This window comes from Myxine glutinosa, chromosome 2 (genome assembly GCF_964187855.1).
Source record: "Myxine glutinosa chromosome 2, kmMyxGlut1.1, whole genome shotgun sequence".
In the NCBI taxonomy this organism is placed as follows: Eukaryota; Metazoa; Chordata; class Myxini; order Myxiniformes; family Myxinidae; genus Myxine; species Myxine glutinosa.
The window spans coordinates 133,107,343-133,120,096 of record NC_136262.1 but is presented as its reverse complement, the minus strand read 5'-3'; the positions used below and the strand labels follow the sequence as shown (position 1 = coordinate 133,120,096).

Genomic DNA, 12,754 nt, shown 5'->3' with positions numbered 1-12,754 from the left:
CGTTTGTCTTGGGATTAAGTATAAGACTGCTTAAGGACTGCACTGTGTCTTCTTCTTCTGATCATTGTACAAAGTGTGAATAAATCTTGTTATTCCATTTCTTCTGAATTCGACCGCTTTTGTGATTTCCATCATTGGGTAAGCGTGGCACGATTAAGAACCGCTTGAATCGGGGTCTAATAACACACATGAACATAAATTTGTATTGTAGGTAACATAAACTTGCTTATTTTCTGCAGATTTAAGAAATGTAGGCATCTCAAAATATATTTATTGTCACTTCAGACTCATTTTGTAGTGGCAGGCCACATTTATTGTCTCATAAAGCAATATGTGATGATTATTTAGTTGGTGGCCTCCATCGGCTTAGAGTATAAGGACACAATAATGTTTAGAACACCTAACCAAGCCTTGGCTGTTCAAACGAGACAGAAGAATGACGTTGCACACTCAACCGACAATGTTGCTTTGTGAAGGTGAGCAAGATAGGTCTGTGCCAACAAAGAATGTGCAAAGTTCACCCTTGCCCTTCACTTTGATTACACCTCGACAAGAACAGGTGTAACCCAGAGTCAGCAACAATTCCTTGGTTTCCTCGGTCACCTGCCAGCAGAAAATATAAGGATGCACAAATAGATGTCAAAAGCGATGAGCTTGGAATGCCAATATCATATCCGAACATTTCACATCCTTGTGACAAAATCCCATTACATGATCATTGGGCATGGATAACAACACAGTTATAAAATGGAGAAACCACAAGACACAAAGGCACAACTGACAAATGATAAATATCATAACAACAAAGCTCAGATCTGAATTTCAGACCAGAGTATTCCAGATCAGAGTTTCAGTATTCCGAACTGTGCACACAACATGCACCAACCAATATTTACCTCCGCCACCGAAGCTGGGCAGAGGTTATGCTTTCAGCCCTGTCTGGTTGTCTGTCTGTGAACAGGATATCTCAAAAGACTGTGGACGGATTCAGATGAAATTTGGCAGAGATAGTGGATGTGACAAGGACGAAATGATTAGATTTTGGTGAAGATCCGGATTTGGATCCAAGTCAGGTTCACTATGTCAATAAATTATATTTCGTTCAAAATCATGGTAGATTAGCAAACCTATACATTTTTGGAAAGGTTATAGCATAAGGAAACTAAAAATCAATGTTTACATTTGGAGAGATACCTGTATGGCGGCCATTTTGGATTTTCAAAATGGCCACTGTAAAATACATATTTTGTTCTATTTCTGCCTCTAATTACCCTAAAAAACTTTTTAAAATATACTAAACCTACATTTTCAGGGACAAGGAATCCAATGAAAGTATCTAATTAGTGCTATGGGGAATGGAAAGACACGAATCAAAGGTTTTGAATTGCAAAATACTGTCTTTATATTCGCGATAAGTTGCATAATCAAATACATGTTATCATTTTGTACAGGCAGTTAATAACATCAAAATGTGTCACAATAATTCATATCACCAAACATACACAGGCAGTCAGCAAAATCATATATACACATGCAGTCAGTATAACTTCACATCGACACAGGCAGTCAATGACAAAATATACACAGGCAGTCAATGGCATCAAACATACACGATTACAGAATATGCCATTTAGAGTTCGTCATCACTGTCCTGTGTGTCGTATCCGACAATATAGACCGCATCGTTTTCACAGTCCGTTCCACACAAGCAAAGGTCAGTCAAATTGATTGGAAAATCGAATTGGTCGAATGGTCGAATGAATCGAGTTCGATGAATCGAATCGAATCGATCGAATTGGTCGAATGGTCGATCGAAGCGATTGGTCGAATTGGTCGAATGGAATTGGTCGATTGGTCGAATTGGTCAAATTGGTCGAATCGAATTGGTCGGAATTGGCAAATGTAAACATTGATTTTCAGATTTTCCATGTAATAACGTTTCCAAATGTATAAGTTTGCTAATCTACCATGATTTTGAACGAAAAAACATAGTGAACCTGACTATCTGGCCAATATAACTTTTTAAGTGATTCTTCACTATTGAGAAATGCAACCAAAATGATATATTGCACTTTCTCTCAAAAGGTTGTGGACGAATTATGACAAAGCATGGTGGGCGATTTGGGTACGTGACAAGACCAAGCATTAGATCTTGGTTAAGGTCCGGATCCAGATATGACCTATCAGTGGAATACAAAACGTAAACTGAAGCCCGGTGGAGGTAATGTGCTCGACCAAGCCGAGGCATTGTGTGTGTGTGTGTGTGTGTGTGTGTGTGTGTGTGTGTGTGTGTGAGTGTTTGTGTGTGTGTGTGTGTGTGTGTGTGTGTGTGTGTGTGTGTGTGTGTGTGTGTGTGTGTGTGTGTGTATGTATGTACAGTCACGTGAAAAAGTAAGTACACCCCATGTAAAGTTTTGACTTTTTCAACATATTTCAACATACAGCTATTTGATCTTCATTTCAACAATATTGATAGATAAAGGTGATATAATATAACAAATATCATGAAACATTTACATTTTGTAGTCCATTGTATAATTTAAACAAACATAAATGCAAATTTCGCATGTGGAAAAAGTAAGTACACCCCTACATTCATCACTACTTCAAATACCTAAAATTAGAATCAGGTGCACCAGCTCAGGTGCAAATGATTAGTACATCGTTAGAGATGATCTTGGAGGAATCTGTCTTATTTAAACCTCAGACATTTAGTTTGATTTGCTCTTTGTTGTTGAAGTGTGCGGCGTCACCATGCCTAGATCAAAAGAGCTCTCTGAGGCCTTCAGAAAGAAGGTTATAGATGCCTTTGAGTCTGGGAAGGGATTTAAAAAGATCTCCAAACAATTTGAAATCAATCATTCGACTGTCCGGACGATCATCTACAAGTGGAGAAGATTCCAAACAACTGCCAACTTGTTCAGGCCAGGCCGCCCCAACAAGTTCAGCCCGAGAGCTGACCGCAAGATGCTGAAAGAAGTCTCTAAGAACCCCAGAATGTCATCATGGGACCTACAGATAGCTCTTGCCACTGTTGATGTCAAAGTGCACGAGTCTACCATTAGAAAGAGGCTGCACCAATTTGATCTACGTGGGAGGTGTGCCAGGAGGAAACCTTTGCTGTCCAGAAAGAACATCAGGGTAAGACTAAAGTTTGCCAATGAACACCGAGGCAAAGACCAGCACTTCTGGAACAATGTACTCTGGACAGATGAGTCAAAGGTAGAGCTATTTGGCCACAGTACCAGAAGACATGTTTGGTGAAAACCAAAGACAGCATTTGACCACAAGAACATGATACCAACTGTAAAGCATGGTGGTGGAAATATTATGGTTTGGGGCAGCTTTGCTGCATCAGGGCCTGGGAAGCTCACCATCATAGAATCCACTATGAATTTTTCATTGTACCAGAGGGTGCTTGAGGATAATGTGAGGCCATCTGTCAGAAAGTTGAAGCTCAACCGAAGGTGGACCTTGCGACATGACAATGACCCTAAACACACCAGTAAATCCACCAAGGAATGGCTGAAAAGAAACAAATGGAAGGTTCTGGAATGGCCAATTCAAAGCCCGGATCTAAATCCCATCAAGATGTTGTAGGGGGATTTGAAATGAACTGTGCATGCAAAAAAAACCCTCAAACATCGCACAGCTGAAATAATTCTGCATGGAGGAGTGTGCAAAAATTTCCCCCAGTCGATGTCAGAGACTGGTAGACAGTTATAAGAAACGCCTACTTGAGGTTGTTTCTGCCAAAGGGGGCAATACCACCTATTAGAGCCAAGGGTGTACTTACAGTCACGTGAAAAAGTAAGTACACCCCATGTAAAGTTTTGACTTTTTCAACATATTTCAACATGCAGCTATTTGATCTTCATTTCAACAATATTGATAGATAAAGGTGATATAATATAACAAATATCATGAAACATTTACATTTTGCAGTCCATTGTATAATTTAAATAAACATTTAAATGCAAATTTTGCATGTGGAAAAAGTTTCAGACCGGTTTCGCCAGACCGGTTTCATCATTTGTTGGCGAATCATCAGCCCTCATAGGGGGTAACTTTGTGAAGTTTCAGAAATAATGCTGATGGGTTTGCCTGTTAAGTTAGAAAACCCATCTCAAATGCTCAATGTCGTAGTGTACGCCAAATTGTGAGGACAAAATGCACACTGTTGTCTCTGTAAATGTTCATGTAACAGCTCCCTTGGGCTTCATTGAGGCAGCATGTAATATTATATAAATTCAGGAAAGGGAATTTGAATTAAGAGGGAAAATGAATGAATGAATGATCGTTTTAAGGCCATTTTCCCCGCGAGAGCGGGGGTTAGCCTTGCGGGCCCCATGACAATCATGGTTCCCTGTTTGAGGCAATGTTTTTATGGCCAGATGCCCTTCCTGGCGCCAACCCTTAGTTGCCTCTTACGATGCGCAGGGATAAGGTGCACCTATTCTAAACCGGGGTACACACCGGGATCATTCATCCCAGCAAGCTGGTACTCAATTTGCCGACCTCGGAAGGATTACAGGCTGAGTCAACCCCCCTGGTGTTAATTCAGCGATTGACCGGGATTCGAACCCAGGATCCTCGGATCCCAAGCCAGCACCCTAACCGCTAAGCCAACACCAGGACTTGAATTGAATTAAGAGGGAACTGATAGATATGCAGTGCAGTGAGGACATTGAAGTGGGGCAAGAACACAAAGCACCCTCAGACCAAAGAAACGCATCAGTCATTCATTCAATTCCCAGTCCCAGCAACTTCCATCAAAATGTTTTTTTCATTACTTCTAGGTATTTATCAAATTCATTTTTGAACTGATCTATTGCAATTACTTCCGCAACTCTCCCTGACAACTACCCCAAATGCCATCTACTCTGAATAAAAAAACATCTGTGAAGCCAATTTTCTTACTTTAAATTTAGTTTATTTCAAATAAAAACGAGAATGATACTCTTCGACGTCACGATGTGGAGCGACACGTCTCCGCCCACATTATGACGTCATTATAATACTTGCACCAAGTTTGATTTAAATCCCTTCAGCTGTTCTCAAGTATGACATTTTTACCTGATTTGACAGTTGATGCCAAAATCTAATCAGTTCAACTTTGCATCATAATATATATTTATACCAAGTTCGGTCAAATTCCCATCACGAGTTCACAAGTTAGCGCAGTAACAGAATTTTTACCAAACGAGACCTCCGACCTTTGACCTCTTGAATCCATAATCAAATCTGTTTATCTTTATTTCATTATACATACTTGTACCAAGTTTGAATAAGTTTCCTTCAACCGTTCTTAAGCTATCGTGGTAACGATATTGACACCTCCTCCCCGCAAGCCCTCTCCCTCCCACATATTCCCGAATCCCGATGTCCTTGCTCTCAAATGTTGTGTTTACGTGCTTCCCCTTCTCTCCCCATCTTGTCTACCGCTCCCCTTTTTATATACTTTGTTTGTTTGTCTGTTTGATTTGTTTGTGTGATAAATGTTAGCTCTTTCACGAGCCTCGATTCTGTATACAAAAAAAACCAAAAAAAAACGAAAACCTATGACAGACTCTGACCTTTGACCTCCTGATTCTGAAATTTAATCAGTTCATCTTTGCATCATAATACATACATGTACCAACTTTGGTCAAAATCGCATTACTGGTTCACAAGTTATTGCGGTAACAGGATGTTTACCTCACATGACCTGTGCCAATTGACCTCTTGACCCCATAAACGAATCAGTTCATTTTTGCATCATTATACATACTTATCAAAAATGATACCTCGTCAATGTCAAGGGTGCTTGTATGTTTATGTACCTGAATTTTGTTAATCAAGCCGGTGCTTTCCATCCGACTTGCCACATTCACCGTGTTGCCCCAAATGTCATACTGTGGCTTCTGGGCCCCAATGACCCCCGCAACAACGGGCCCATGGTTGATTCCTGTGCAACACATAAGGAAAAAATTTGACATACTGTAACAAAAAGATGACAGTGAGTCCTTGCAGCATTTGGAATAAGTTTACAAAGTGATAAAACTGATACATCATGAAGTGATATTACAAGTAGACATAAGATTACTGTGAGTTATTGGCCTTATTAGCATGAGGAAATGTTATCAAAGACTTAATGCAAAATAATATTTTATCCTGAAGATCAGCACGAAAGGGGAAATATAAAAGCAAAATATTCAGAGAGAGTAAGTGGGAATTTTGAGAAAGGAAAAATGTGCAAATAAAGGAAGCTATATCTTGACAGGACGACAATATGAGGGGTGATCAATTTGTTTGTGGCCCAACAAGGAAACACTATACAATCACTTTATTTTACTTTATTTTTATACATAATCTTCTGTCCTGGCAATGTTCTTCAGTCATTGGTCCTCCAGCGTGGTGATACCCATTATGTGGAACTTCTCATGGAGCCACTGGAGGATGTCGTCTGGATCAGCATGAAAACGGTCCAACAGCTAACGGGAAATGTCCAGACGAGCTCTTTCCTGGTCCACTGTCAGCACTTGGAGAACCCACATTTGGAGAATTTGGAGAATGTGAGGATTGATTGGATTGATTGAATTGAAACGTAGATGTAAAAGCCATGCACCACATCTATGGAATCACGTGAACTCTCTGCAAAAAGATCTACGTCAATGACACCAGGAAAAGACAGGGTGACCACTCCCATGGACACTTGCTCGATGTGCAAACCAACAGCATAGACCGCTCCAAGCGGGTTGCTCAACACTTCAACCTTCTCCTCCATTAGTTGTCACATGGCACGGAGAGTCGTAAACGCAAAGCGCAAATCCTTATCGTCTGAATTCTAAAGGATCAGCACATTGGCTCCTCACGGGATCAACGAGCACTTTTCATTTACTTAGACCTCGCCTCCCGCAACTTTTCAATCCTTTCCCTCTCTCCCTTACACCCCTAGAGTACAACCACCAGTTTGCAACTCATTACGCCCAGCGATTCAGTTTTTGTAATGCTCCCACTTCCGGAAGGATGAATCTTTTTAAACCACATAAAACCTAACCATGTATACCCCAAGGAGTTTAAGTCATTCTGTCCAGAAGTTTAAGCCTACTTCGAAGTCAAACAGACATTTTAATTTTAATTCTATTATTTATTTATTATTTGCGTCACTTTTCAAAGTTGCTTTAGTTTGTTTAAATAATCTTCTTTCACTTCCTGTTTTCCCTACTACTTACACTTTTCTCCCAGCCAAAGTCCCCTTGACTTTACATGTCCCCTGACCACACTCTGACCCACCGACCTGACACCCCAATCTACATTACCCCTCACCCTTATCCTTTCTCTCTGTTTTTCCTTCCGATGAAGGCTTGGCACCTGAAACGCCACAAATGTTACATTAGCAAACAATGTATCTGAGGCACTGGAGGAACTTCCAGATCCAGATGCAAATGCAGCAAAGTCACTGAGCACAAGACAACGTTCTGTAAGCAAGGAGAAGAGAAAGTGAAATGGTCTTACCAATGCGAAGACAGAAATTGTTGAAGGAATGTTTGTTAATGAGATCCATCTTAACCATGAGTGCCATTGCAAAATCCACCATGACACCGATATGAAAGTATTGCCGCTGCAGCTCCTTCAATACACAAGACATTGTAATTATAATTTTGATTCTTATCATAACCACCATCAACACTTTCATTACATTTTGATGATTCATGTTATCAACATTAGTAATATTTCCATAATCTCATCTTATCATTATGTTGTTCCTCAAAATCCCTTTAAATGGAGTGAGGCTGATAGGTACTGAGGTGCTGCTCTGTCCACAATACTCGCCACAGCAACTATCGCGGACGCCTTTTTGTGGTGGTTGTACCCCCAATGCAAGTCGGGGGCCAGATCTTCCCCATTCTTCCATGCTGCCTGGGTTCGTCATAAATAGCTTATTGTCACGTCTTGATATAGCTTATCTTGTGGTCATGGTATGAGTGCCGATTGGTTCCCATGGACCGATTTATTCCCACGTGTCTGTCTTTCTTTCTTTTCTTCTCTTCTCTTCTCTTCTCTTCTCTTCTCTCTCTCTGCTTGGGATCCTAGGATTCTGGGTTCGAATCCCGGTCGATCACTGAATTAACACCAGGGGGGTTGACTCAGCCTGTCATCCTTCCGAGGTCGGCAAATTGAGTACCAGTTCACTGGTAATTCCCTGTGTGTCGCAAGAGGCGACAAACAGGGTTGGTGGCAGGAAGGGCATCCGGCCATAAAACATTGCTTCAAAAAGGGGACCATGGTGCCCGAAAAAGGCCAACCCCTGCTGTGCAGGGAAAAATGGCCTCTAAAGGTAGTTCTTCTTTTCTTCTTCCCCTCTTTTGTCTAGTATTCTCTGTCCTCCCTTTTACCTCCAGCCCCCCTCTTTTCTCTCGTATTCTCTGTCCTCCCTTTTCCCCCCAGGCCCCCTCTTTTCTAGAGTATTCTATATCCTTCTCCCTCCTTAATGTTTCCTTCCAGCCCCTTAGCCTCCTCAACCTTCGTTTTTGTTTCCCTCATTACCTTCGTTATTTGTGTCGATTCATCGGGTTTCTTCTCCCTCGTTCGTTTACCTTCCCCATTCCATTTCGAGACGAGAGAGACAGAGCGCCCACAGTGTGCGGTTTAGACGAGAGAGAGAGAGAGAACCCACACCATGTGGTTTAGACCAGACAGAGGCAGCATTCATCGTTTCATAGAAAAAAGGTGTGCCCGGGTGACCTTTGTTGAGGCCCACCATGCACCACCTTTTTGTTGAAAACGATTGTTTTCTTTATATTATATAGTATTTATTTGAGCTTTATTGCCATTAGGCTAAGATGGTTTATTTGGTAGTTTTATTTTTCTTTAATTGAAATGGTCTTTTCCCCTCCTGTCGAGGATCAGTGGGTGGGGTTTGTGTGTGTTCATTCACCAAGGAAATGGCGGCGGCACATGCAAATCACTCGACTGCATTTGAGAATCTGAATTGCAAGCATGGAGTAGTGTGCCCTACTCCCTACTCTGGAAGGGATTTCCCTGGAGAGTGTGGTGCTATGTATTGGAAATTTGATTGTGCGGCGATTGAGCAAACTAGTCATTGTTTTCGTGGCAAATGTCGATTTCGTTGATCGTGTAGTTGAGCAATGTTTGGTCTTAGACTCGGGACTGTTTTAAATGGCATACCCCCCCCCCCCCCCCCCCCTACACACTCCTGCTCGGAAGGTAACAATCTCGAACATCCCACCCTTCCTGAAGGGTGACTTGATTACTGCTGCATTGACAAAGTATGGAACGATTGTTTCACAAATGTTCATGATTCCTTTTGGAAACAAACAGGACGATGTGAAGCACATGATGTCCTTTAGGAGAAGTGTTTACATGGTATTGAAGATTGGGAATGAGGAGTTGAACTTAATGTTAAAATTCACTCAGGACGGGCACGACTACCAAGTATATGCTACCACAGATTCACTAAAGTGTTTTTTGTGTGGCGGGTTTGGGCATATGAAGCGGGATTGTCCCAAAAATAAGGAACAGGTCGAAAATTCCCGCTGCAGCTGTTCCTCCTGTGAAGGGAAATGTCAGAGATGAAATTCCAAGTGTTTCCTCCGTGGCGCCTCAACCGACCCCTGTAAACGTAAACGATGTTGTATCAGAGTTGTTGGTGGGAATAACGGGTTCACTTTGGTTAATAAAAAAAAAAGGAAAGTCCAAAATAAGAGATGCATCTCTAATCTCTCATAAAAAAGCCTGTAACAGGGAGCAAGATGGAAGTATTCCTGGTGGAGGGACTCGATTTTCTGCTGTACAGGCTTTTTTTTTTTTTTGGATACAAGATCGAGGCTCGTGAAAGAGCTAACATTAATCACACAAAAAGTGAAACCGACACACAAAACACAAAAAATAAGGGGAGCGGTAGACAAGATGGGGAGAGAGGGGAAGGACACAAACACATTTGAGAGCAGGGACATCGGGAGAAATGTGGGAGGAGGAGGGGTTGGGGGGAGGTGGGAGAGGTATAAAACATATGAACTCTGCAAGGACTTCAAGGAAAGAAGTTGGAATTTCCAAAAAAAAGAAGTGTATCTGGGGTGAATTAGCGGGGGTAGAAAAGATCAAGGTTTTGGATGGGTGACGATAAGAGATGGTGGTGAACAGCTGTTTTAAAGACCTGGAGAGAGGAGTGGGATTGAAAGGAGTGGGGGAGTTTGTTCCAGAGGCGGGAGAAAAGGGGAATGAAAGAGTGAAGGTGAGCAGAGAGCCTAGATTTTGGCAGTTAACCATAAGAGGGTTGCAGGCAGATATTGTGCAACCTGAAGGAATATTAGGGGGACAGAGCACAGAGAGAGCTGGGGGAGCAAGGCCGGAGAGGAGTCGGTAGAAGATAGAAAGACCACCAACCTGCCTACGGTGAGTGAGTGAAAGGCCCTCGGAGTTAACTTCATCGCAGGAGATTCCAATGATTTTGAAAGCTTTGGTTTCAACAGCGTGAAGCCTAGCTAGGTGTGAGGCAGCCAGCCCAGAGGGGGGAACAGTACTCCATTGAGCTGCGGATGAAAGCCTTGTATGTGGTGAGGAGCTCAGGTGTGCCAAGGAAGGACTTCGCACGACGGAGGATGCCCAGTCGGCGACGGGCTTTGGAGGCCAGATTTGAAATGTGGTTTTCCCAAGAAAGATCATGGCAGATAGTGAGACCCAAAAGCTTGAGCGACAGAACTTCTTGGAGAGGATTATTCAGAAAGTGTATGGGAGGGTTGTCCAGTCGGTCTTTTCCGAGAGACATAGTGAGAGTGTGAGATTTGTCAGGTTGAGAGACATGTTCCACTTGTTTGACCAGTCTGTGATTTTTTCCAGGTCTGCAGAGAGTGAGGAGCCTGCAGACTGCCGATCTGAGGGATGAGGAATGGAGCGGCAGATAGTGGAGTCATCAGCAAAGAGATGGAGAGCATTTTCCAGAGAGTCGGAGAGATCATTGATGAAGACCAGAAATAGCACAGGGCCGAGAACATTACCTTGGGGAACTCCAGCCAGAACAGGTAGGGGAGATGAGAGAAATCCATTCAGGGCCACACGTTGCCTTCGACCAGAGAGGAAGTCCGCAAGCCATGAGTGGAGATTTCCATGGATACCATAGGAGGAGAGTTTGGTGAGCAGAGCTGAGTGCCAGACCGTATTGAAGGCACGTGATATGTCAAGTGAGACAGCTCTGATTTCCTGTTTGGCATTGAGGACCTCCATCCATTGTTGAGACAGCAGAAGCAACATGTCCAGAGTAGAATGACCTGGTCTGAATCCAAATTGATGATCAGAGATCAAGCCATTGGAGAAGAGGAAGGATTTGAGATCCGAAGCAATGTTGGATTCCATGACTTTGCTGATAATTGGGAGCAGGCTGATTGGTCTGCAGTTGCAAGGATCTGTTTTTGCACCTTTTTGTGTAAAGCGGTAATGTTTGCTGATTTCCAAGATGCTGACAGATGACCTTGAGCAAAAGAGAGGGTAAAAAGAACAGAGAGAGGGTGAGATAGAGCGGCAGAGCAAAAGCCGGACTTCCGGGTTCGGTTGCGAGAGGACGCTGGCGTTGCATATTCGCCGCTTCTCCGACTGGATGGATGTACAGGGTCTGCTTCTACCTTTCTGACCTGACATCTCACACCTGTCCTGCCTTTTCACACCCGCACGTGCCGCGTGTTCTCCGGCTGGATAACGGAATCTGCTTTTGATGGTACGGAATACGGAATTCGAAAGGCCCGCTCCCGTTGATTGTGGCCGTGGCCTTGTTTGCCGGTGGCCTTGTGGCCTTGTTTGCCGCTGTGGTCTTGATTAGCGGCTGCAGTCGTTTGCCGCTGCGTTTGCCGCTGCGTTTGCCGCTTTGCCTCCTCGACCTTGGCCTCGTACTCGTCCCTTCGCTCCTGCCTGGCATGGCTCTGAAGTACTCCGCCGCAAGGCTTCTTCTGCTCAATACCCGCTCCACCCCATCATGCATCTCTGCCATCAAATCAAATGGACTCCTCCGACGACCCAGGTACATTCACCGTGGCTCCGGTCGCAAGTTTGTTTATTTGCAATCAGGTCACTCCATCCCCGTCCTCTGGTCGGCTCAGCGCACTCTCACTCTTCGTCCCAGCGCACCTGGTCACAGCAACCCACACGATCGCACCTCTTGCCTACGAACCCTGGCTAAATCACCTGAATTCATCCCTGCTGTTCAAAACAACATCAAGCTCACCCTGTTCAACACCCGGTCCCTCAACAATAAATGCCTCATCCTGAACGAATACATCCTGGATAACAAACTGGACTTTCTCTGTCTCACCGAAACCTGGCAACAACCTCTGGACTACTACACACTCAACCTCACCACACCCAATGGATATTCCTACGTCAATAAACCACGCTCGGAGGGCCGAGGTGGTGGAATTGCCGTTATCCACCGTCAAGACATCAAGACCAACCTCATCTCCATCTCATCTGCTCCATCATTTGAACACCTGGCTTTAAAACTCTCTGGTCACACGCAGTCAGTCATGGCTGTCGTCTACCGCCCTCCCAAACCACACCCATCATTCCTGTCTGACTTCTCCTACTTTCTGACCCAGCTATGTTCCCTCTCCCCCTCAATCCTCCTCCTTGGTGATTTCAATATCCACATGGACTCCACTGACTCCACAATAACCACTGACTTCACTGATTTACTCACCTGCTTTAACCTCACTCAACATGTCGACTTTCCTACCCATATCCGTGGTCACATTTTGGACCTTGT

The 12,754-nt window shown here is 43.5% G+C and overlaps 1 protein-coding gene across 7 annotated transcripts in view; it reads right to left on the bottom strand.

Annotated features, from left to right (window-relative positions):
- Nucleotides 1-287: 287 nt before the first annotated feature.
- Nucleotides 288-12,754, bottom strand: part of LOC137421238 (adenylate cyclase type 2) — a 298,504-nt gene continuing 286,037 nt past the window's right edge. For all 7 annotated transcript variants that reach the window (XM_068107099.2, XM_078771680.1, XM_078771679.1 and 4 more), the window contains 3 exons: nucleotides 7,498-7,612; nucleotides 5,823-5,947; nucleotides 288-603 (listed from right to left, as the gene is read on the bottom strand). In XM_068107099.2, coding sequence (XP_067963200.2) covers nucleotides 451-603; nucleotides 5,823-5,947; nucleotides 7,498-7,612 — 393 coding nt within the window. In that variant the 3' untranslated portion in view covers nucleotides 288-450. The remainder of the gene's footprint in view (nucleotides 604-5,822; nucleotides 5,948-7,497; nucleotides 7,613-12,754) is intronic.